The sequence below is a fragment of the Hemitrygon akajei genome, chromosome 31, assembly GCF_048418815.1.
Source record: "Hemitrygon akajei chromosome 31, sHemAka1.3, whole genome shotgun sequence".
NCBI lineage: Eukaryota > Metazoa > Chordata > Chondrichthyes > Myliobatiformes > Dasyatidae > Hemitrygon > Hemitrygon akajei.
Window position 1 is genome coordinate 19,109,685 of NC_133154.1, and position 26,195 is coordinate 19,135,879.

General features: G+C 47.7%; 1 protein-coding gene across 1 annotated transcript in view; it reads left to right on the forward strand.

Moving 5' to 3' along the window:
* Nucleotides 1–1,068: 1,068 nt before the first annotated feature.
* The window catches only part of LOC140719399 (matrix metalloproteinase-25-like), a 67,076-nt gene continuing 41,949 nt past the window's right edge, over nucleotides 1,069–26,195 (forward strand). Inside the window, exons 1-4 of the mRNA XM_073034026.1 lie at nucleotides 1,069–1,603; nucleotides 14,145–14,277; nucleotides 17,521–17,668; nucleotides 24,456–24,733. Of these exons, the coding sequence (XP_072890127.1) occupies nucleotides 1,487–1,603; nucleotides 14,145–14,277; nucleotides 17,521–17,668; nucleotides 24,456–24,733 (676 nt within the window). The 5' untranslated portion in view covers nucleotides 1,069–1,486. The remainder of the gene's footprint in view (nucleotides 1,604–14,144; nucleotides 14,278–17,520; nucleotides 17,669–24,455; nucleotides 24,734–26,195) is intronic.

The following is a 26,195-nucleotide window of genomic DNA, read 5'->3' on the forward strand; positions in this document are numbered from 1 at the left end:
GAAGTTCGGGTGTGTACCTGCGCAGGTATGACCTGACCCAGTGCAGGGAGGGGGAATTAGCCCGGGGATCGATTTCAATCGACAGGCCCGCAATGGATGTGGCCGTCCCCTCTCTGTACCTCTTCTCTTTCCTGATTCAGCGCACCTGAGCTGCATCAACCTCTTCCCATCTGACCGCGTTGCGGGGCTCGAGTTTATACTTTGGGCCGATCATGCTCAGGTAGAGATGTGGGGTGGGGTGGGGTGGGGGGGGGGCGGGGAAAGCATTTTTGCCTCCTCCATAGACAGTACGGAGCAAATGCTGTAGTGTGTGGGTCGGACCGTGGGGGGAACAGATAGCACTGTCCATCCCACAACACAGCACCCCACTCACTTGACGGGGGGGGGGGGGGTGCTTTTGAGGGAATTATCCCCAATTCTCCACTTTCTACCTTGAGAGTACTTTTTTTCATAATTGAAAAGGCGGTGTCTTCTGTATAATTTGTGGAGCGCCGTGTGTGAGAGAACAGCTGTACTGCAGAAGAGTCTACTCGGCAGACCAATGAGCAAATCTGTCCGACAGAAGGAATAATTGACCCAGAAACAAGAGAGAGTCTGCAGGAGCTGGAAAGCCGAGCAACACACACAAAATGCTGGAGGAAATCAGCAGGCCAGGCAGCATCTATGGAAAAGAGTGAACTGTCGGCGGTTCGGGCCGAAGCCCTTCAGCAGGACTAATTAACAAGTGTGTGTGTGTGTGTGTGTGAGAGAGAGTGTGTGTGTGTGAGTGAGAGAGAGTGTGTGTGAGTGAGTGTGTGTGTGTGTGAGAGAGAGAGAGAGAGTGTGTGTGTGTGAGAGAGTGTGTGTGTGTGTGTGAGAGAGTGTGTGTGTGTGTGTGTGTGTGAGAGAGAGAGAGTGTGTGTGTGAGAGAGTGTGTGTGTGTGAGAGTGTGTGTGTGAGAGAGAGTGTGTGTGTGTGTGAGAGAGAGAGAGTGTGTGAGAGAGAGAGTGTGTGTGTGTGTGAGAGAGAGAGAGTGTGTGTGTGTGAGAGAGTGTGTTGATGTCTGCCGGTATAACATTTCAGTCTCCCATGGGGGTGTTCATTTAACACACTGGAACCACTCTCCCAGAAGTATAGATAGAGAAGAGAACCGGAGCTAGTGAATTATAAATCAGAGTCAGGTGGGGCAGGGTAATGCAGAGAGCTGAAGGCTGAAGTACATAGGAGATGGCTAATGGAAGATACTTGGAAGTTCAACAGGCAGACGGGATCTAGACGGTTAGAGAGGATCCCCTCGGCGGTGGGCGGAGAAATTCAGTGCGAGCGAGCATTTAACCAGAATCAAAACAGGAACTGGGTAAGACAGAGGACAGAACAGCGGGAGGGTGTGAGTGAGAAAGGGAGGGTGGAGGAAGGAGGGGAGGTCATCGAGGCAGGTCCCAGGTGAAGAGGGGTACATCAGCAGGCAAAGCTGCCAACAGGAGAAAGCCCAGCAGGTCTCGGAAACATGTTGGCGAGGGTAACCCGGGCACCGGCGATGATCCCGCTCATCTGGACCACCCTGATCTTCACTGAGTTAAGCAGCAGCGAGCAGCCAGCGGCCCAGGACATCAGCAAAGGAGTGGTAAGCGGTTTGGGCGCGTTCCCACTGATCGTGGCGGGAGGGGACGGCGCGGGGCAGAGGTTGGAAATGAGGGAGCTGCGAGTGCTTGTGTCTGTAGCGGGCTCAACAGTCAGACGGCACAGGCTTACGATGGCCGGAGAAAGAGAATGTGAGAGAGAGAGAGAGAAGGGAAAGAAAGAGGGAGAGTCGGAGAGCGAGAGAGAGAGAGATAAAGGGAAAGAGAACGATAGATAGAACCTTGTGTATTGTGCTGATCACAATAGGGAGCTGAGATGTTAGTGATAACAGATTCAGTCGGAGTTTTCAAAGGGGGAGAGGTGGGTCGTGAATGATGGATGTTGGGGATGTGATCGGATGACTTTTGCCGAGTCTGTAGCTACAAACTGTATTGCAAGCAATCTTTCCATTTCTAACTAACATCGTCCCCATCCGTTCCTGTACTCTGGACATTTCAAATCCCCAAACGATCATCGACGAGTCGGTTGAAGTGCCCAGCCCATAGGCGTTGGGTGAGGTTAGTGGCTCTCTGCTGCGGGCGATCGACTGTCACAACAACGGCTCAAAGATTTATCAGCTTGTCCAGAAGTGAGAGAGTCCCGCCGGAAAGTTTCTGCACGAAGGCGCTGCCTGGCCTGCGGAGTTCCTCCAGCATTTTGAGTGTGTTGCTTGGATTTCCAGCATCTGCAGAGTTTCTCTTGTTTGTGGTTGAAAGTGTTGAGGTTGCAGGTGGTAACTGCTTGTGGTAGGTTACGGTTGAATGTAATGTGTGAGCAACTACAGACCACCGACCTTCTATACTGCCACGCCTGTTTCCCATTCCCACTCCACTGACTGCCGGAACTCCTCGCCAGACTTAGTTACTGCAGTCTCAGAAAATGAGAAATCAGCGCGCAAGGAGCCTCGTCAGGTTATGAAATTAAATGTCACGCTGCAGATTAGCATGGTAGTGTAGTGGTTAGCACAACGCTTTACAGTCCCGGGTTCAATTCCCGCCGCTGCCTGTAAGGAGTTTGTATGTTCTCCCCGTGACCACGTGGGTCCCCCCCCCCCCCCCCCCAGTATACAGACGTACTGGTTGTTAGTTTAATTGATCGTTGTTAATTGCCCTGTGTTTAGGCAATTAAATTGCTGGGAAAGATTTCAGGTCAGTCCGGGCATGGAGTCTTCATTACACACCTACTTGAGTGTGTACCACACGAGTCCTCATTACACACCTACTTGAGTGTGTACCACATGAGTCCTCATTACACACCTACTTGAGTGTGTACCACACGAGTCCTCATTACACACCTACTTGAGTGTGTACCACATGAGTCTTCATTACACACCTACTTGAGTGTGTACCACATGAGTCTTCATTACACACCTATTCTGGTGTGTGTACCACACGAGGCTTCATTACACACCTATTTGAGTGTGTACCACACGAGGCAGGTGCTTTCGAGCCAGGAAGCTGGCAGAAGTATTTGAAAGCAGAGGATGTGGGTTATCATCTCATCTTGTGTCCTATTTCTCTGAATCTGCTAAGTGAAGTTAAACACACAGCCCTGTGCATAAGCTAAATCATTGCCATCATTGTCACTGTGTGCCGTGTCATATGACATGGGTGATCATTGTCTTTCCATGGCCGTGATTGCTCCTGGCAAATTTTTCAACAGAAGTGCCTTGCCATTGCCTTCTTCTGGGCAGAGTCTTTCAAAGATGGGTGACCCCAGCCATTATCAATACTCTTCAGGGAACGTCTGCCTGATGTCAACCAGGACTTGTGATGTGCACCGGCTGTTCATAGGACGACAGCCTGCTCCCATGGCTTTTCGTGACCCTGATTGGGTGCTAAGCAGGTGCTACACCTTGCCCAAGGGTGACCTGCAGGCTAGCAAAGGGAAGGAGTGCCTTAATACAGACATATCTCCAACCTTTATTTTGTGGATGTTGATTATAAGGGCCAGAGTGTGCACCAGCGCAGGTATATTCTGCCTATAGAGGTTCAGGTGGCTTTGCTTCTGGAGAATGCTGGCTGTAGATTCTCCATCCCTCCAACCTGCCACCCCTTATGCTAAGTCTGAGTCTGAGTGAGGCCTCCGTTGGTCAGAGTTGACCAAGGATGTTGTGTCCTAGCTGTCTAGATACACAAGCCTGGGCAGTGCGATATGGAGAGCAAGCTGTTGCCCGTGTAGCGGGCTTCCCCCTCTCTACGCAACTGATGAACCCAAAGGAACGGCAGAGACCGATACAGTTTAGTATCAGCAGTATTGCAGGAGTTGCCAGTCAGCGTTGAACTCAGTGTTGGCCTGCCTTAGGGACTCCAGCTCCGGACCTTCCCCGCCTTGAGGGTTCACTCCCAAAGCCTTCTCCATGAGTGAGTATAGCCGCAGGGCAGTGGGGATTTGAGATCAGAGTTTTCCTTCTCTTAGATGAGCTGCCAACCATGGTTGATGAGCCCTATTGAAGTGACTGATTGTAAGGTGTCAGTAATCCATCTTTTCCCCTTCTCCTGTCAGTAGAAATGCTACCGCCGGGCTTGGTAGCTAAGCCACACGTGAAGGCCAGGAGCTGGACGGTTGTCAGAGGCTATTTGAGGTGCATGCCATTGGGAGCATTTAATCGGCAGTGGGAGCTTGTCCCCGTTACCACCCCTGGCTTTAACAACCTTAAGGAACCATATGCTAAGTAATCATTACAGTTATGGTGCCAAAAGCACTAAAAATATTATTGATACCACTTGGTACTTTTAAACATTATATATGTAACTGCAGAAACCCATTCACTCTGATGGCACTATACTCTGATAACTTTCCAACACTTTAAACTTTAACTGTGACTACCTTCACCTCACTATACCCCTGCCTAACCCTGCTCCCAAATGCAAATGGTTTGAAGAAGCCACCTCCATCTATATGTGTTATCTACCATTTTATTTGATTTTCACTTCAGCTTTCAAGATTACTCACAGCTGAGGCTGCATAACAGGTTAGGAGTTCATCGTATTACGGGAAAGATACGAGCATGAATAGGAGATTGGCTGACTGGCGGGGGCAAAGAGTGGGAATAAAGAGGGCCTTTTCTGGTTGGCTGCTGTTGATGAATGGTGCCCTGCAGGGGTCGACGTTGGGACCATTTCTTTTTGTATTATATGTCAATGGTTTAGATGAAGAAATTGGCGATTTTGTGGGCGTGTTTGAAGATATGAAGATAGGTTGAGGGGTAGGTAGTATTGAGGAAGCAGGGTGTCTGCAGAAGGACTTAGACAGATTGGGAGAATGGGCAAAGAAGTGGCAGATGGAATACAGTGCAGGGAAGTGTACGGTCATGCACTTTGGAAGAAGAAATACAGTAAAGGCATGGACTATTTTCTAAACTGGGAGGAAATTCAAAAACCAAAAGGGACGTGCAGGATTAGCTTGCATGTTGAGTCGGTGGTAAGGAAGGCAAATGCAACGTTCGCATTCAATTTGAGAAGACCAGCATATAAAAGCAAGGATGTGATGCTGGGGCTTTATAAGGCAATGGTCAGACTGAGCTTGGAGTATTGTGAACTGGTTTGGGCCCCTTATCTAAGAAATGATGTACGTATTGGCATTGGAGAGGGTCTAGAGGAGCTTCATTAGAATGATCCCAGGAATGAACTTTGACAAACTTTTATAGGTGTGTGTTGGAGAGTATATTGACAGGCTGAATTACAGCCTGGTATGGAAGCACCCAATGCCTTTGAATGGAAAATAATACGAAAAGTAATGGATACAGTCCAATCCATTATGGGTAAAGCCCTCCATTGTTTACATGAAGTGTTGTCACAGGAAATCAGCATCCATCATCAAGAATACCCACCACGCACAACATGCTCTCTTCTCGCTGCTGCCATCAGGCAGAAGGTACAGGAGCCTCAGGACTCGCACCACCAGGTTCAGAAACAGTTATTACCCCTCAGCTATCAGGGTCTTGAACCACAGGGGGTAACTTCACTCCACTTTGCAATTTTTGCTCATTTCTTTCTCAATTCCTGGTAAAACATTGTTTACATTTGCATCATCTATTATTATATTGTAATTTGCCCTTTACTGTGCCTATTGTCTTGTTTATTAATTATTGTACTGTCTTGCACTGTTTTGTGCACTTTATGTAGTCCCGTGTAGGTCTGAAGTCTAATGTAGTTGTGTGTAGTTTTGTGTTGTTTCATGTAGCACCAGGGTCCTGGAGGAACGTTGTTTCATTTTTACTGTGTGCTGTACCAGCAGTTATGGTTGAAATGACAATATTCTGAAATTATGTCCAATGGACATTACAGAAAAATGTTTAGCTCTGAATCCTTGCCAGAAGGGTTTAGTAGCCATCATTTATAATATGATCATGAAAATACAGCCAGGAGTATCAGAAAAAATTAAGAAGGAATGGGAAAAAGAACTTCACTGCCTTATACCCACTGAGCAGTGGGAGGAAATTTTACAATTAGTCAATTCTTCTTCTATTTGTGCTAAACATGCGTTAATACAATTTAAGGTTGTACATAGGGCTCACATGTCCAAGGATAAACTTGCTCGATTTTATTCTTATGTTAATCCAACCTGTGACAGATGTCATTCTGAATTCGCTTCATTCGTTTTGGTCTTGCCCTTGCTTGCAAAATTATTGGAAAGATATTTTTGGTATTATTTCAACAGTTCTGAATATCAAATTGCAACTGCATCCTATTACTGCAATTTTCGGTTTACCAATGGTGGATAATAGTTGTTTATCCCCCTCAGCTTGGTGGATGATTGCATTTGTTACATTAATGGCTAGAAGATCTATCCTATTGAACTGGAAAGAAATTAATCCTCCAACTATATTTCAGTGGTTTTCTCAAACTATTTCTTGTTTGAGTTTAGATAAAATTAGAAGTGTTGTCTTTGACCCTTTAGTTAAATTTGAAGAAACTTGGAGACCATTTATTCAACATTTTCATAAGAGCTAAACTGACCTTTCCTAAACCTTACATTTATTATCCTTAATTATTTGGATGGAGGTGCGGAGTTATTGACGCTACTGTGTATATTTGACATAATGCAATGGCCCATGTCGGTTAGGGTTTTTTTTCTTTTTTGGGGGGGGGGGGTTCTTATTTAATCCATTTTTTGTAACCACTATGAGTTTGGGAGGTTATTATATATGGATTATCATCTATTTGTATTTATACCTTAACTTATTAATTATGTACCCTCAAGCTCTTTGTATTCATGTTTCACTTATGTTTGTTTAAAATTAATAAAAAGATTTAAAAAGAAAAGAAATGACAATAAAAGCAACTTGACTTAACTTGCCTCATTATGGAAATGTTCCCTCAACCTATCGACCCATTTTCAAGGACTCTTCATTTCAGGTTCTTGATATTTAAGGCTTATTTATTTATTATTAAAATTTCTTTATTTTTGTATTTGCAGTTTGTTGTCTTTTGTACTTTGATTGAACGCCCAAGTTGGGGCGGTCTTGCAGTGATTCTGTTAGTATACCAGCAAGGAAATGAACCCTAGGGTTGTATATGGTGATATATACTGTATGTACTTTGATAATAAATTTACTTTGAACTTTGAATGAAAGGGTTAGTGTATGAGGAGCATTTGATGGCTTTGGGCTTGTACTTGCTAGAGTTTAGAAGAAATGGGGGGGGGGGGGGTGGTCTCATTGAAACCTATTGAATATTGAAAGGCCTTGATAGAGTTTCCTATAGTGGGAGAGTCTAGGACCAGAGGGCAGCACCTCAGCATAGAAGGACGCCCCTTTAGAACAGTGATGAGGAGGAATTTCATTAACCAAAGGGTGCTGAATCTGAGGAATTCATTGCCATAGATGGAAGTGGAGGACACGTCACTGGGTATGTTTAAAGATAGGTTCTGGATTAGTCATGGTGTCAAAGGTTACAGGAAGGCAGGAGAATGGGCTTGAGAGGGATATTGAATCATCCAGGATGGAACAGCCTGATTCTGTTCCTATGTTTTAATAGTTTTATGGTCTTAAGTCCTGACAATTTTGGACATGTCCCTCCGAACATCAGAGGAATTTATTTCCATGTAGTGGATCAGTGTTGTTCACAGATTCCTTCCAAGCTGCTTAACCTGCCTTGACCCTCCCTTATTTTATTCTCACAGATCAAATTTTATTGACCCAGTCCAACCCCACCTGACTTGTACCTTCTTGATCTTAATCGGTTCAGTTTGCTGTGTCTGTGGAAAGGTTCCCTCTCTCTCCTGCTATTGAATTAATGCACGGCCTTCCCGAGGGAAGGGCCACTTGATGGATGTTGTGAGCAGAATCAATGCCAAGCTGTTTCGATGGGAAGAGCTCTAGAATTACCAGCATTTTGGAAAGCTCTTGAATAGATTGCGCTCCAGCAGTGCTTTAACATTTCCGGGGCTTTTACGGGCTGAACTTGCACCACTTGCAACTAATTTGTGCGTGTGTGAATCTTGGGAACAACTAGACCACAATCATCAAGAAGGAAACAGAGCTTCCTCACAGCTGGGGTTGAGCTGTGGACTATGAAGTATGGTCTGTCATTACAGGACCTGACCCAAAATGTCAACCTACACCTTCTGCCCCCGCTGTTTCTGCTCACCCGCTAAATTCTTCCAGCATTCAATAGTTCAACAGTTCCACTTAATATCAGAGGATGTCGATACAACCTGAGATTCTTACTCTTCGCAGACGTCCACACAGGCAGAAGAGTACCCCAAAGAATGAATGACAGTAAAGATGCTAGAACCCCAAAGCCCCTCTCAGCCCCTCCCACGCACAAGCAGCAGCAAAGTATTAACCCTCGCCCACTTCAACAAAAAAGCATCGGAGCCCACCACCCACCAAGCAAGCAATAACAAAGCCCCCAAGAGAGACCACGATCTGCAGTACAGAAAAACTGATCATTCACCTGACAATCTGGGACGCCACGGGCTCGTTCTCTCCCTATTAAAGGTGCAGGGAGGTGTCACACAGCAAGAGGGCAGACCCACGGACGCAAACAACTTACTGATCGCAGTGTTAAAAGTCTGCCACGTTGCTTTTTCTGAGTTCCCCGACTCGAGAATCACCAGCGATCTCTTCCCCACCAAACGAGAGAAAGAGAGAGTGTGATTTGCTGAGTACAGAGCCCTCCGATGGCAGATCCTCTGTTCCCCATGTTCTGTTTTCGCCTGCGCCAGCACATCCACGGGGCCAGGAGACCTCAGGCCTCTTGGGATATCGAAAATCGGCCGGCCGGTGAGCCCTGAGAGCAGGGTCCCATCGCCGCAAAGAACCACAGTTTGAGTGCAGTTGCAGGTCAAGGGCACCGACAGAGCCCCGTCCACCTCGGAAAGGGAACAAAAGAGACATTAAAGGTAGAAATCAAGCTGTTTCCGCAGGTGAGTTGAAGAAGCGGCTCTCCAACGCCATCGCTTCTCCGCCCATATTCCAGATCATCTGAAGAACATAAAGACTGCATTTATAGTACAACTACCCGAAACCTTTAAATTTCTTCGACTTAAATGCTGCACATCAGTCACCGACGCTGGGTTATGTTGGTGGAAGTGAGATCACATTGTGACCTAGTTCGTCGCTGTCATATCCTGGTCTCAGCTCACCTTGAACTTCATTGCCAACTTTGTACCTTCCTGCCATTCACATCCAGTCTCACACTGTTACCCACACAAAACGCCGGAGAAAATCAGCAGGTCCAGCAACATCTATGGGGGGAATGAACAGTTGATATTTCAGGCCGGGTCCTTCATCAGAAAGGAAGGGGGCAGAAGTGAGGATAAGACTGTGGGGGAAGGAGGAGGGGTACAAGCTGGCAGGTGACAGGTGAGAGGGAAGGTGGGCAGGTGGGTTTGGAGGAATGAAGTAAGGCGATGGCAGCGGATAGGTGGAAGAGTTAAATGTCACGGTCCCTTCTGGCACCTGGCTATCTTCCTCAGGAATTGGGCCTCAATCGCCTTGTTTAGTTCCCAATCATTCCCAGGTTCCACTAACTACAAGCACCTGCTTTCCACCAGCAAATGCAGTATAAAAACCCTGTGATCACAACAAGGAGCTGCCAGTTCGTTGGTTGCCTTGTGTATGAGTAACCGCGTTCCATGGTTAGGACTATCAGTTCGAAGTCTAGCATCGTTCCTGAATTCTCTACGAAGACCAAGACTCCGGGTAAATTCTCCCTTGGCACCCATCCCACGCTCACTATGACCATAACGCCTCCTGACTTGGCCTCCGCGCCCGTGTCCAGCACTTGGGTTCGTTCCGCCACGTCCCTGTAAAAATAAAGGGCTGAGGAAGAGGGAATCTGATAGGAGAGGAGAGTGGACCTTGGAAGGAAGGGTAGGAGGAGGGGAACCAGAGGGAGGAGATGGGCAGGTGAGGAGAAGGGGTAAGAGGGTAATCAAATAGGGAATGGAAAAAGAGAGAAGGCAGAAGTGGGGAGAAATGATCAGAACTGGCATTAACTGAACAACTTGCCTGGACTGTTTTGATGATTTGTGGTTTGATGCTTTTATTCTTTGTTTTCACTCTTTTTTTTTGCTGTTATGCATGATTTTTTTGCACGTTCTTTTTCTTTGCTGTTGGGGTTTTGATGTCTTTTCTTTGAATAGGTTCTGTTCTGTGGCTGTCTGCAGGAAGACGAACCTCAGGCCAGTGTACTGCATACGTACTTTGATAATAAATGTACTTTGAATCTCTGAGGTTAGAGATATCACCGTTAATACTATCAGGTTGGAGGCTACCCAGACGGACTTGCTCCTCCAACCTGAGCGTGGCGGTAGTGGAGGCCACCATGTCAGACAGGGAACGGGAAGCCAAATTGAAATGGGTAGCCACTGGGAGATCCTTCCTTTCGCAAGGGACAGAGCGAAGGTGCTCCACAAAGCGCTTCCCCAATTTGTAGGCGGGCCTCACACACGGCGGGAGTACCGGACATGACAGATACTCGGCAGACTCGCGGGTGAAGTGTCACTGCACGTGGAGGAGCTGCTTGGGTCCCTGAATGGTGGCAAGGGTGAAGTTGTGGGGCAGGTGCAGCATTTGTCCCCCTTGCAGGGGTAAGTGCCAGGAGGGAGATCGGTGGAGAGGGACGAGTGGACGAGGGACTCAGGTAGAGAGCAATCCTCATGGAAAGCAGAGAAGAGGTGGAGGGCAAGATGTACTTAGCAGTAGGGTTCCATTGGAGATCTTGGAAGTCCGTCACACAGTTACTAATGTAATTTAGTACTAGTAATACTTACCGAGTCGCACAGTCGCCAGAGTAACTCAGTGTCAGTCATACTCCCACAGTTTCACACTGTGACCAGTATAACACTCACAGTGACCAATGTACTGTGCAAAAGAGCATCCTGAGCAGCTGCATCACTGCCTGGTTCGGAAACTGCACCGTCTCGGATCGCAAGACCCTGCAGCGGATAGTGAGGTCAACTGAGAATATCATCGGGTCTCTTCCCACCATTACGGGCATTTACACTACACGCAGCATCCGCAAAGCAAACAGCATTATGAAGGACCCCACTCACCCCTCATACAATCTCTTCTCCGAAGCATTCGGGCTCTCACGACCAGACTATGTAACAGTTTCTTCCCCCGAGCTATCAGACTGTTCAATACCCAGAGCCTGGACTGACACCTTACTGCCCTATTGTCTTGTTTATTATTTATTGTAATGCCTGCACTGTTTTGTGCACTTTACACAGTCCTGTGTAGGTCTGTAGTCTAGTGTAGCTTTCTCTGTGTTTTTTTTTAACGTAATTCAGTCTAGTTTTTGTACTGTGTCATGTAACACCATGGTCCTGAAAAACGTCTCATTTTTACTATGCACTGTACCAGCAGTTATGGTTGAAATGACAATAAAAGTGAATTGACTTGACTTGAAAAGTCTTGGGCACATGTATATAGCTAGGGTGCCTAAGATATTTGCACCCTATTGTATTTGTCAATATGGAGCAAAGAGTGAGTTTGTAAATTTGACGGGAACAAACTATTACTACTACTACTAGTAGTTTGCCTTCATAATGCCTTACAAGGTGCGAAACGAAAGACAGTGTGGCGCGCCACTCCTCACACAGACAGTAGTGGCCGTTGACTCACTAGGAGTTCATCTGCCCTTTGACAGGTTTTGTTTTCAGTCCTGCTGGGTGCCTACGCACCCTCCTCCCTGGTTAACCGAAGTGCAACAGGGGCTGTGCCGGTTAAGTCACTGACAACCCGACCCAAGACAGGTAGTACCGGGCTACCTGGTACCAGTAGCACGGCAAGGTCTTGAGCAAAAGAAGTTGTGAATGGCGAGGGTGGAGCGCCATGGGAGGGGTATGGGACAGGTGGCAGAGAAGGAGTGGCGGTGGGAGGGGGGTGGCACGGGTGTAGACACACCCAGCCCTGAGACACTAGGCAGGGTCATTTGGTTCCAAACAATTGGTTTAGTGATCATTACAGAACATCTCTCTGGTGCTTCCAACTCCCTCCTCTCTCCCCTCCCATTTTCCCAAACATGATTCCCCACTCCCTGCCCACTTCCCACTCTCAGTCCACAATAGAGACCCACATCAGAATCAGGTTTATTATTACTCACATATGTCATGAAATTTGTTTCTTTTTGCAACAGCAGTACAGAGCAATACATAAAATTACTACACTACTGTGCAAAAATCTTTGGCACCATAGCTGTATATACAGTGCCAATAAAAAAAAATTCACTCCCCCCCCACCCCGGAAGTTTTCATGTTTTATTGTTTTACAACATTGAATCACAGTGGAGTTAATTTGGCTTTTTCTGACACTGGTGAAAAAGTGTCAAAGTGAAAACCAATGTCTACTAAGTGATCTAAATTAATTACGAATATAAAACACAAAATAATTTATTACATAATTATTCACCCCCCCTTTAATATGACATCACTGGTGCAGCTAATTGGTTTTAGAGATCACATATTTAGTTAAATGGAGATCAGTTGGTGTGCAGTCAGGGTGCTTCAATCAATTGTAGTAAAGATACACCCGTATCTGGAAGGTCCAACTGCTGGTGAGTCGGTATCCCGGCAAAAACTACACCATGAAGACAAAAGAACACTCCATGCAACTCTGTGAAAAGGTTATTGAAAAGCACAAGTCAGGAGATAGATACAAGAAAATTTCCAAGTCACTGGAGTGCAGTTAAGTCAATCATCAGGAAATGGAAGGAATACGGCACAGCTGTAAATCTGCCTGGAGCAGGCCGTCCTCAAAAACTGAGTGACGGTACAAGAAGGGGACCAGTGAAAGAGGCCACCAAGAGACCCATGACAACTCTGGAGGAGCTTCAGTAGCTGAGATGGGAGAGACTGCACAGACAACAACTGTTGCCCGGGTGCTTCACCAGTTCCAGCTTTATGGGAGAGTGGCAAAGAGAAAGCCACTGTTGGAAAAAAAACATACAAAATCTCTGATAGAGTTTAACAGAAGGCACGTTGGAGACTCTGAAGTCAGCTGGAAGAAAGTTCTATGGTCTGCTGACACCAAAATTGAGCTTTTTGGCCATCAGACTAAACGTTATGTTTGGCATAAGACAAACACCACACATCATCAAAAACGCACCATCCCTACCGTGAAGCATGGTGGTGGCTGCATCGTGCTGTGGGAATGAAGGTAGAGGGTAAGATGAATGGGGCAAAATACAGGGAAATCCTGGAGGAAAACCTGATGCAGTCTGCAAGAGAACTTCGACTTGGGAGAAGATTTGTTTTCCAGCAAGACAATGACCCCAAGCATAAAGCCAAACCTACACAGACTTAAAAACAACAAAGTTAATATCCTGGAGTGGCCAAGTCAGAGTCCAGACCTCAATCCAACTGAGAATTTGTGACTAGACTTGAAAAGGGCTGTTCACTCATGATCCCCATGCAATCTGAGAGAGCTTGAGCAGTTTTATAAAGAAGAATGGGGAAAAAAATTGCAGTGTCCAGATGTGCAAAGCTGATAGAGACCTATCCACACAGACTCAAGGCTGTAGTCACTGCCAAAGGTGCATCTACTAAATACTGACTTGAAGGGGGTGAGTAATTATGCCATCAATTATTTTGTATTTAATAATTGCAATAAACAGACTAATTTTGTAGAACAAACACGAGGAAATCTGCAGATGCTGGAAATTCAAACAACAACACACACACAAAATGCTGGTGGAACACAGCAGGCCAGGCAGCATCTATAGGGAGAAGCGCTGTCGACGTTTCGGGCCGAGACCCTTCGTCAGGACTAACTGAAAGGAAAGATAGTAAGAGATTTGAAAGAATTTTGAAGAAATTTGTTTTCACTTTGGTCAGTGTCAAAAAAGCCAGTTTAAATCCACTGTGATTCAATGTTGTAAAACAATAAAACATGAAAATTTCTGGGGGTGTGGGGGGAAGGATGAATATTTTTTATAGGCATGTTATATTCCTAAGACTTTTGCACAGTTCTATACATACGTTGATAATAAATGTACTTTGAACATTGAACTTTGTGAGAGAGAGTGTGAGACCGGGAATGAGTGGGACTGACAGAGATACAACTATTGCCACTTCTTGTCACCCTCTTTCAGGACTGGCTGACCCGTTACGGTTACCTGCCACGCCCGGACCCTATGACGTCCCAGCTCCAGACCCTGGAGAGCCTGACCAGTGCCATCAAGTCCATGCAGAGATTTGCTGGGATTGAGGAGACTGGAATTATCGGTGAGATCTTGTGTGGTGGGTGGCACTGGCTGGATCAATATCCGCGTGGTGAAAAGTGAACAGGAGCCGGGAATTTCGGAGGACTGATGGGACGGGGAAGGGGAGAGCTGGGGAGACACAAAAGGAAAGTGTAAGATGGTCAGCTAAATTGACTCTAACAGAAGCTCTAAGCCCTTCCATAACATCAAGTTCTTTTCAAACACTGTGCTCTCCTTCCCCTGTCCCCCGCGGGGCAGGGCAGAGCTGCCCTCCTGTATACTATGCAACCATTGACAACCCACGGTGGGCAATTTTAAGATTAACCAAACTGGATTCTGGGCAAAATTGGTAATTGAGGGCCATTTCCCAGCTTCGAGGCTTTAAACCCACTCTAGCAACTCTAGTGGGCAGGCCAGGCCACACCCGGCAATTCACCAGAAAGGAGATCCTTCCCAGTGCAAGAGTGGGGATTCCTGGCTTCCAGCTGCCCAGAACAGGTGGAGAAGGGGCATTAGGAAGGTACTGACATCCTCATGAGTCCACACCAGGGGCATGTTAGACCACATCTGGAGTATTGCATTCAGTTCCGGTCGTCTCATTATAGGAAGGATGTGGAATCTGTAGAGAGGGTGCAGAGGAGATTTATCAGGATTATCCCATGTCTTATGGGGATAGGATGAGTGACCTAGGGCTTTTTTCCCTGGAGTGAAGGAAGATGAGAGGTGACCGGGTAGGGGCTTAATAAAATGATAAGTGGGAAGCTGGAGACATTTTCCCAGGGCAGTGGCTAACATGAGGGGGCATCATTGTAAGGTGATTGGAGGGAAGTACAGGGGAGGATGTCAGAGGTAAGTTATTTACACAGAGTGGAGGGTCTGAGGAAGGCCCTGCCTAGTGTGACGGTAGAGACAGATACATTAGGGACATTTAAGAAATTCTTAGATAAGCACATGGATGACTGAAAAATGGAGGGGTTTTGTCGGAGGGAAGAGTTAGATTCACTTTAGAGTAGGCTAAAAGGTCAGCACAATATTGTGGGCCAACTGGCCTGTACTGTGCTGTCCTGTTCTACGTTCTATGTGGGGGAGAAAAACAGAGCAGGAGCTCAGATCAGCCCAAAGAACCCACCTGTGGCAAAGTCTCTGGGCCCTGCCTGCTCCTTCAGTCACTTGTGACAGGTGCTTGGTCCATAAGCTTCTTACTCGGAGGTGATTTAGACCAATCCAATCAATGCATGGAGTCTCCATTTCTTTCTCTTCCTGTGTCGCTCTGTCTGCCATCCTGAATCTTTTGTTCCCCTATATTGCTTTGTCTGCCTCGTTATCGTAATCCCATTTTCAGTACCTCACCACCTCTGTCCCTCCTTCACATTCATTCCCCTTCTGTATTTCTCTACCCGTCTCTCCGTTGCTTCCTCACAGCCTTTCTCCCTCTTTCTCTGTCATTAGTTCTCCCTTTGTCTCTGTCTGTTTTCTCTCTCCTCTCTGTCTGTCTTTTTCTCTCTCTGTCTATCTGCTTCTCTCTCTCTCACATCTGTCTGTCTCTCTCTATCTCCCCCTCTCTATTTGTCTTTCTATCTATCTGTCTCCCTCTGTTTATCTCTCTCTCTCTCTGTCTATTGGTCTGTCTATCTGTAATTTTCTCGCTTCCCCTCTCTCTATCTACCCCTCTCTTCTTTTCCCCACTCCACCTATCTGTCTGTGTTTCTCTTTCTCTATCTCCATCTGACTTTATTTCTCTGTATTTCTCTTTCTCTCTCTTCCCTCTCTAGCTATTTATCTATCTGTCTCCCTCTCATTCTCTGTCTCCATCCGTGTCTCTCCTTTTCCCTCCTCTATCTGTCTCTGTCTCTATCTCTCTAACTCAATGGTTATATATTCTCAGAGATTTGGTGACACATTGCTTCCATTTGCTTCCCTTACAGACATTAGTGAAATCAATATAATTTATCTACAACCCATTAGTGTTATGGTAGCCTCAAATGATTTGAACTTTATTTCCTAGCTGCCTTGGTGAAATGTGAATTCAAGTTTCCAGATGTGTAGGCCATTTGTTAGAGAAAGGATAGAGGGGGGTGAATGGTAGATTTTAGAGACCAGCACGACTGCCCATTCGTGGTCAAGCTGAGAAGCAGAATGTTCAGGTTCCACGGTCACTTGGGCCACTATGTGCCCAGGTTCTACCTGTTGCCCTGGCTATGAAGGATAGGTCTGGCCCCTTTCCCGCGCAACACCCCTGTCAGCTGGTCGTTGCCGCCATACCTGTCCTTCGTAGAGAAGTTCTTCCAGGTCAACGCCTTTGACCACAGGGTCATCAGGCAGTGGTCAGCACGTAAGGTCCTGCAGGCACTGCAGGAGAAGGACGTGATGGACACAGTGGGGTGGTTCCCTGAGCAGACCGTCCAGTTCATCTGGCAAAATGCCTCATCGCCAGACCTCACCAACAGGCACCAAGACCTCGCCTGGCTGGCGGTGAGAGGGGCCCTCCCAGTCCGATCCCTCCTGTACGCCCGGAACGTCGTTTCCACACCCCTCTGCCCACGGGAGGACTGCAGTGAGGAGGAGTCGGTGACCCACCTCTTTGCACACTGTGGGTTCGCGGAGAAGGTGTGGAGGAGGATGGAAGGGGCAGTGTCGAGGTTCATCCCCAGCAGCTGCGTAACAGAGGACTCTCCAATCTACGGGCTGTTCCCGGGGACGCACACCGAGACCAACATCCGGTGCTGCCGGCAGATCATCAACTCGGTCAAAGACGCTCTTTGGTCGGCCCGAAACTTGATGGTCTACCAGCACGTAGAGCAGGGGTTCCAGCCTGGGGTCCACGGACTTCTCGGTTAATGGTAGGGGTCCATGGCATAAGAAGGGTTGGGAACCCCTGCTGTAGAGGAATGCTCTTGCCTGGCACGTACACTGAAGCTCAGTGCAGCCAGCGGAAAGACTCGGAGGGGAAGGACGACAGTTCTTCCGTAACCGCACGTAGAGGAGATCAGCTGGTTGGGGAAGCCCCTCGAACAACAAAAGGGTGTGGGGGGGGCTATAGTTTGACCAAATGATACTAAGAATGTAAAAAAAAGTTTTTTATCCCATTGATTTTGCTTGTGTATATATTTTATTACAAATACAGTTCATTTTTGAGCTAAAGTCTCCCTCAGCCAGGCAGGGAAAGTGTGTCAGACAGGGGAATCTGATGCTTCAGTCTGTCTCTCTCCGTCTCTCCGTAATACTCTTTCTCCACTTTCACCCTGTCTCTAAATCTCCATAACAGATCAGAAGACACTGGAAATGATGCGGAAACCGAGGTGCTCGCTCCCCGACATTATCGGCACCTCGGAGATGATGAGGAGGAGGAGGCGGAGGAGGAGGCGGTACGCGCTCTCTGGAAGCGCCTGGGAGAAGAAGGTTCTCACCTGGAGGTGGGCACAACAGCTTTCTAACGAAGGGTGTCGAGGGGAAAGGAAGGCCGGGCCGCTAGCAGGCTTAGGGTGGAGTTCACTGATCTGCCCTAGCGCTGGGCGAGGGTGGTCCCGTTCAAAATGCCTCAAGGACTGGCCAGTGGGGAATGGGAAGTTATCATTCTTGATAGGAAAGTAAGGCCAAGAGATGGTGAGATCTTGCAAAGCTCTGGGGAGCAGTGGGGACTTAGGAGGTCATACGTGGGTCACCAAGGCTGGTATGCAAATAGAACAGTACAGCACAGGAACAGGCCATTCGGCCCACAATGTCGTACTGAACCAGCTAAAAATACCCAAACACTCATCCCTCTTACCTGCACCATGTCCATATCCCTCCATTTCCCTCACATCTGTGTGCCTATCCAAACATCTCTTAGAAGCCTCTAATGTATTTGCCTCTGCCTCCATTCCAGGCACCCACCACTCTGAGTGAAAACCTCACCCCTCACACCCCCCCCCCTGTGAACCTACCCCCTCTCACCTTCAAAACATGCCCTCTGGTATTAGATATTTGAACCCTGGGAAACAGATACTCTCTGTCCACTCTGTCTATGCCTCTCATAATCTTATAAACCTCTATCAGATCTCTCTTTATTCTCCAACGCTCCAGAGAAAACTACCCACATTCATCCAGCCTCTCGTGATAGCACGTGCCCTCTAAGCCAGGCAGCATTTCTTCTGCACCCTCTCCAAAGCTCAACATCCTTCCTATAGTGGGTCGACCAGAACTGTACATGATGCACCATCAATAACTCTCAGAGACGGGAGGCAAACGACAGGCTTTCATTAGCTGCAAGAAACAACCCCACAACATCCTGGAGACTGAGGGGGGAGCAGTGCCTCCAACCGCCTTCATACAGGGGTCTGTGGGAGGAGTCAGCAGGGGGGCGTGTCCAGACAGGTATGTGTAGTTCACCACTGTAGACAACACTCCAGATGTGGCCACACCAGAGTTCTGTAAAGTTGCAACATAACCTCCAGGTGTTTTGAACTTACAGTAAGTAATTATGAAATTTCGAGTGTCTCTGTTTATGGGAAGAGGAACTCAAAGTCAAGATCAGTTTTATTTGTCACATGTAACTATAACAAGTGTGAAACATTTGAGTCAGTGGCCAACACAGTTCCAACACAGGCCCAACACAGTCCCAACACAGTTCCAACACAGTCCCAACACAGGCCCAACACAGTTCCAACACACGCTGGAAGCAGCCTCTATAACGTGCTCACAACTTATTAACCCTGGCCATACAACTTGGGAATGTGGGAGGAATCCAGAGCACCTGGAGGAGATCTAGGCAGTCACAGGGAGAACAGAGACTACAGACAGAGGTGCGAATTGAACCCCTTGAATTAGGCACCTTAGGCAGATGTATAAAGGTCAGGGCCACCTCTTACAAATCTGATGGAGATGATTGATGAGGTTAGGGAGGTGGCCCCTGTCTGCATTTGATATACTTACTTGTTATTTATTGAGATAGAGAGTAGCCCTTCAAGCTGCGCCCTCCTAATCACAGGACTATTTCCAATGACCAACTAACCTATCAACCGGTACGTCTTTGGACTGTGGGAGGAAACCGGAGCATCCGGAGGAAATCCACACAGTCACAGGGAGAATGTAGAAACTCCTTACGGGAGGCGGCAAGAATGACGCAAGTGGAAAGCGTTTGACTGGGTCCCTCATGGTTGGATAATCCGGTGGACTAAGTTACCTGGTGACTTGGTGGATTGGATCCAAGACTGGCTTGGCCCACTTGCTACTCAAAATAGCGAGCGAGCATTCACAAATAGCGAGTAACATAACTCAAAATAGCGAGCGAGCATTCACAAATAGCGAGTAACATAACTCAAAATAGCGAGCGAGCATTCACCAATAGCAAGCAACAACTCAAAATAGTGAGTAACATAACTCAAAATATTGAGCAAACATTCAAAAATAGCGAGTAACCTAATTCAAAATAGTGAGCAAAGAAGCATATTTACTCCAATAAATAACAGGTGCATGTAATCCAGCCTGTCATTCCACTGCTCAAACACGGGACAGCAGCCCTGCCAGGCCCCAGCCGAGCTCACCACGCTATAGCACTTTTGCGCTTCTCACCTGGACTGCAATAGCAGGCAAGGCTGAGGCTTGAGGCCTAGTCCTCGCTACAACTGAGGCGACACAGCTCCCATGTTGTCCGTCCCTCCATCAGACGAGAGTAACGCCTGAGGTAACTTGCGTTATCACTGTCCAACAGAATCCCAGGGGAATACTGCACCAACTTCGCTGCTTCCGAGTAGCGGGCAGCAACTGAGGGCACTTGTGGTTGGGGTGGTAAAGAAGCCACGTGACACGCTGACCTTCATCAGTTGGGGCATTGAGTACAACAACTGGGGAGTCATGTTGTAGCTGTATAAAGCTTCGTTTCGCCACGTTTGGAGTATTATGCGCAGTTCTGGTCACTGCATTACAGGAAGACAGACAGACAGACATACTTTATTGATCCTGAGGGAAATTGGTTTTCATTACAGCTGCACCAACCAAGAATAGTGAAGAAATATAGCAATATAAACCCATAAATAATTAAATAATAATAAGTTAATCATGCCAAGTAGAAATAAGTCCAGGACCAGCCTATTGGCTCAGGGTTGGCCACAGGCAGGAATGACTTCCTATGACACTCAGTGTTACATCTCTGTGGAATGAGTCTCTGGCTGAATGTACTCCTGTGCCTAACCAGTACATTATGGAGTGGATGGGAGACATTGTCCAGCATCCTCTTTTCAGACACCATCGTCAGAGAGTCCAGTTCCACCTCCACAACATCACTGGCCTTATGAATGAGTTTGTTGATTCTGTTGGTGTCTGCTACCCTCAGCCTGCTGCCCCAGCACACAACAGCAAACATGATAGCACTGGCCACCACAGCCTTGTAGAACATCCTCAGCGTCGTCAGCAACTTCACGAGGATGTGAAGTCTGAGGAGAAGGTGCAGTACAGGTTCAGTGGGATGTTTTCTGAGCTAGCGAGTGTTAACTGTCAGGGGAGGTTGGACAAACTTTGATTGTTTTCTCTCGAGTGGTGGAGAGGGACCAGATAGAAACGTCTGAAATTATGATAGGGCAGGCATAGTCTTTCTCCCACGGTGGAAATGCCAAATCCCAGAGGGCAGAGCTTTAGGGACGGAGGGGCAGAGTTTGAAGGATATGTGCAGTTCGAGTTTGTTTTGTTACACGGGTGGGTGCCTGCGAGAGGAGGTGGTGGAGGCAGATACAATAGCTATGTTTAATAGACATTTAGTCAGGAAGGTGAACAGGCAGGAGACTGGAGGGATGTATGCAGGCAGACAGGGGACTAGTTTATTCTGGCACAATGATGGGCTGAAGGGCCACTCCCTGTGCTGTGCCATTCTGTGCTCAGTGACCAGAATGCTGCAGACACAAATGGCCAGACAAAGCCGGGAGCTGTTTTCCGGTCAGTGTGGCCCCAGTGGACTGAGTGGCTCTGATAGATTTTCTTCTGTTTTTTTCGAGATGTGCAGAACAAGCTCTCACAGGCAGCATATTCTGCCTGTCTGCTGCCCGCTACCCCTCTGTGTACATTGTATCCTCTTATGCTTTCTCCAGTTCCCCTACAACTGAGTCCGGCTTCTGGCAGCAGGCTCCACAGCCTGAGGGAGAGGTCAGGGCGTACCATATGGTGACAGATGGCCACCACATCTGGGCCCTCAGCCTCCGTCCTTGCTGCGGTACTGACAGCTGCCATTAGGCCTTATTAGGATGGCCTCAGTAGATCCGCCCACCCTGTGGTTGCCATGGAAGCGGGCCTACCTGGGAATCCAAGATCATCAGCCCTAAACGTACAGAACTGTGCAAAAGTCTTAGGCACACATATATAGCCAGGGTGCCTAAGACCTTTGTTCAGTGCTGTATTTGTCAACATGGGACAGAGAGGGAGTTTGTAAATCTGGTAGGAGCAAAGACTGTTGGGAATGGCGAGGGTGGAGTGCCTCGGGAGGGCTGTGCCACAGGTGGCAGAGAGGGAATTCCGGGGGTGGAGTGGGGTGGGGGGGGGGGAATTGGTGCGGGTGCAGACACACCCAGCCCTGAGAGACCAGGGGAAGTCATTTGATTCCAAACAGTTGGTTTATTGATCATTACAGAATGTCTCTCTGATGCTTCCTACTTCCTGCCCCTCTTCACAACCGTGATTCCCCTCTCCCTGCCCCCTTCCCACTCTCAGTCCACAACAGAGACCCATATCAGAATCAGGTTTATCTTCACTCACTTGTCGCGAAATTTGCTTTTGTTTGCAGGAGCAGTACAGTGCAAAGCATAAAATGATGACAGTACTGTACAAAGGCCTTGGGCACAAGTATATGGAAGGGAGCCTGATTCTTCGGCACAGTACTGTAGAATACTGCAAAACTAAGGCCCTGGTGAGGCTGCATATGAACTACGGTGCACAGTTTTGGTAACCCTGTTATAGGAGAGAAACTGAAAAGGGTGCAAAGAAGATTTTCAAGGATGTTGTTCGAACTTAGGACTGAGTTATAAGGAGAGTCTGGACAGGCTAGGCCTGGAGCATAGGAAACTCATGGGTGGCCTTATAGAAGTCTACATGGTCATGAGGGGCGTAGATGTGGTGGATGGACGCAATCGTTTTCTAGAGAAAGCCAAAACTAGACACAGACAGTAGGTTTAAGGTGAGAATGAGAGGACTTAAAATAGACCTGAGGAGGCAACTTCTTCACACAGAGGATGGTGTGAAAATATGGAGCGAGGTGCTAGAGGAAGTGGTTAAGGCAGGTGAAGTGACGGCATTTAGATGATTACACGGACGGGAAATGTTTGGAGGAATACAGGACAGAGGAGGGGAAATGGATCCAGCTTAGGCTGCCTCTGTAGACAGCGCTGACAGAATGCCTGTATCCGTGATGTTTAACACCAACCGGAAGACATGCAGCGACTCACCAAACTCAAGTTGAGAATTTTTCTTTGAAACAGTACAAAGCCAACCGTGGCAAAAGCCCTCAAGACCTCAACTCTTCTGTTAAAGCTACCCCAACCTTGACTGCTTTCTGGTTTATCCACGCCTCCCGATCCTCTACATCGCTTGCTCTGCTCTGCCACCACATCATTCCCTCACATCTGCTCTCAATCCTCCTCCGTAGAAGCCCAAATTTAAACACAAGATCATTGGAGCAACACCTTTAGGTAGCCTCCAACCTGATGGCATGAACATCGATTTCTCCTTCCGGTAATACTTTCCTCCTCCTTCTCCTTCCTTTTTCTTCATTTCCCACTCTGGCCTCCTTTTTAACTCTTCACCTCACCTGCCTATAACTTCCCCTTGGTGCCCCTCCTCCTTCCCTTTCTCCCGTGGTCCACTCTCCTCTCCTGTTGGATTCCTTCTTCTCCAGCCCTTTACCTGAGCAGAAAATCCTACAAACTGTAGTGGATACGGCCCAGCCCGTCACGGGTAAAGCCCTCCCCGCCATTGATCACATCTACAAGGAGCCCTATCACAGGAAAGCAGCACCCATCATCCAGGCCATGCTCTCTTCTCACTGTTGCCATCAGGAAGAAGGTACAGGAGGCTCAGGACTCGCACCACCAGGTTCAGGAACAGTTATTACCCCTCAACCATCAGACTCTTGAACTAATGGGAATAACTTCATTCAACTTCACTTGCCCCAGCACTTTCAAGGACTCTTCACCTCACGTCCTCAACATTTATTGCTTATATATTTATAATGATTATTCTTTGATTTTTTTTTTCTTTTTGTCTTTTGCACACTGGTTGTCCGCCCTGTTGGTACGGTCTTTCATGGATTCTATTATGGTTCTTGAGATTTATTGAGTATGCCTGCAAAAAAATGAATCTCAGGGTTGAATATGGTGACATATATGAACTTTGAACCTCCCAGCTTCTTACTTCATCCCCCCCTTCCCCACCCACCTGGCTTCACCTGTCACCGGGTGACTGTCGAATCTTATTCCGTATCGTTAAGTGTCCTCAGGCACTCATCCGGGTAATGCCGGAATGGTTGTCTGCGCCTTTAAGTGGCGATTACGCACACGCGGGATAGCGGGGGGACCATTTTGCTTTCTGTTGCCGAAGCTGGTGGGGCGTTGGAATCAAGTTCCCCCAGAGCTACTGGGCTGGGTGAGGAAAGATTTTCACGAGTAAAGAACTCGACGCTGTCGAGTAAAGTTCCTCACCGGCCGAGTGGAATTGCCACTACCGTATTAGTTTTGTGCGATTTTCTTTGTATTTTTATACCGCATACGCAATTGGTCGATACACAAGTGTGTGGACCGAAGGTTAAATGGAGATTGTAACGGCGGGACCTGATTGTAAAGTCGTTCGTTTTGTTTTAAGATCCTCTTCTGGCACTTAAACATCTAAAACAGATAAAGGAATTAAAACCCGAAAAAGAAGTTGTCCTGAGTGTGTACTTTTCCCCGGGCTACAACACCTTCTGGCTTGTGCTCTTTGCCCCTCTCCCCATCTGGCATCTTCCCCCTTCCTTACTGGTTCTGATGAAGGGTGTCGGCCCAAAATATCGATTCTTTACTCTTATCCATAGATGCCGCTTGATCGGCTATGTTCCTCTGGCATTTTGAGTAAATTAAACGCAGCTAGTTGGGTGAAAACAGCTACTTCTCAATTCATTTATGCCACTTTGTCCTGTGTGTGCATCACCAAGTCACTGCTCCTGCCTTTAAAATTGCCTATCCCAACTCTTCCTCCTCTCTCCCACAGGGTCAATAAGTATCCACAGGCAGCTGCTTTCATGAATCAGAACACAGTCACTAATTTGCTATACCATGCCTTCCGGGTGTGGAGCAATGTCTCGCCTTTGGAGTTCCGACAGTCGAGCGGGGATGTAGACATTCTCATTGAGTTTGGGAGATCTCAGCACGGTGACGGATACCCGTTTGACGGAGCGGGGGGCACCTTGGCGCACGCCTTCTTCCCGGGGGATTATCCGATATCCGGAGATACGCACTTTGACGAAGACGAGGACTGGACCTACAACAGTAAGTATCGTCCCAGCGTGCGCACGTGCACAGAGGGCAGTCCGTACCTCAGTGCCCAGTCAGAAAAACTCTAAGCCAGGGGTTCCCATCATCCGAGGGGTCCATGGATCCCGGGTTGGGAATCCCGGCCTCGTTGTCCCATCAAACACTCTGTAGGAAACCAAAGCACATGCTACATGTAGAATAGGTTTCTGTAAGCCGTTAATCCGATGTCTCCTTCATCACCAGGTCCAACTACCTGAAGGGGCTAGGAACTGAAGCAGAGTGGCCAGGTCCTTTCACTACAGAAGACTTTAAGACCTAGGAGCAGAATTAGGCCATTTAGCCCATCGAGTGTGCTCTGCCGTTCCACCGTGGCTGATACATTTTTTCCCCTCAGCCCCACTCTCCTTCCTCCTCCCTGTAGCCCTTCAGGCCCTGACTGATCAAGAATCTATCAACCTCTGCCTTTGGTATACGTAAAGACTTGGCCACCACAGCCGTCTGTGGCAATGAATTGCACAGATACGCCATTCTCTGAAATTCCTCCTCATCTCCGTTCTAAAAGGGCGCCCCTCTATTCTGAGTGAGGACTGTGTTGATTAAAAATCCAGCACATCCTCTTTGTATCGTCCTGGTACGCGCTTCATCAGGCACGGCTGACCGCCATTGTGCCGAAGGAGATAGGAGATTCTGCGAGGCAACTCCAGAGTTGGACCAGATGCCAGAGGTCACAAATGATCAGGGAGGATAGTGGAAGTGCCCAGCTGGTCAAGTGGTCTCGGAGCGCAGGGAACCTGAGCCGGCTTTTCAGTTCAAGCAGCCTTCATCAGTATGGGAGAGGCGGGGGAACAGACCCTGCCCGTTGCAGGGTGGCCGGGTGACAAGAACATAGGGGAGATTTGTGAGAGGATGCAAAATGAAAGTGTCAAGGCTGAAGCTACTGGTATTGGAACAAAAGGATAACACCCAAATTGAAACAAAGATATAGCTATGGTGTTCTGTGGGAAATAGTAACAGACCTTTCTGCCCATCCTGCTCATGCTGACCATCAAGTACTTATTAAATCCCATTTACTAATATTTTGTCCGTAGCCTACAGTGCCTTGGGGATTCAAGTGCTCGTCCAAATGCTGTGAGAGTTTCTGCCTCCACTACTTGCTCAGGCAGTGCATTCCAGATAAGGTACTTGATGCACCATCAATAACTCTCGGAGACGTGAGGCGAGAGATAGGCTTTTATTAGCTGGAAGAGAGAGCACCGTCAGCAGCAAGAGACCATCACACAACATCCTGGAGACTGAGGGGGGAGCAGTGCCTCCAATCGCCTTTATACAGGGGTCTGTGGGAGGAGCCACAGGAGTAGTCAGTCAGTGGGGGGGAGGGGGTGTGCCCAGACAGGTATATGTAGTTCACCACAGTACTGCCTTGGATCTCCTCTAAACCCCCTCCTTCTCACATCGAACCGACGCTCTCTCATCTTGG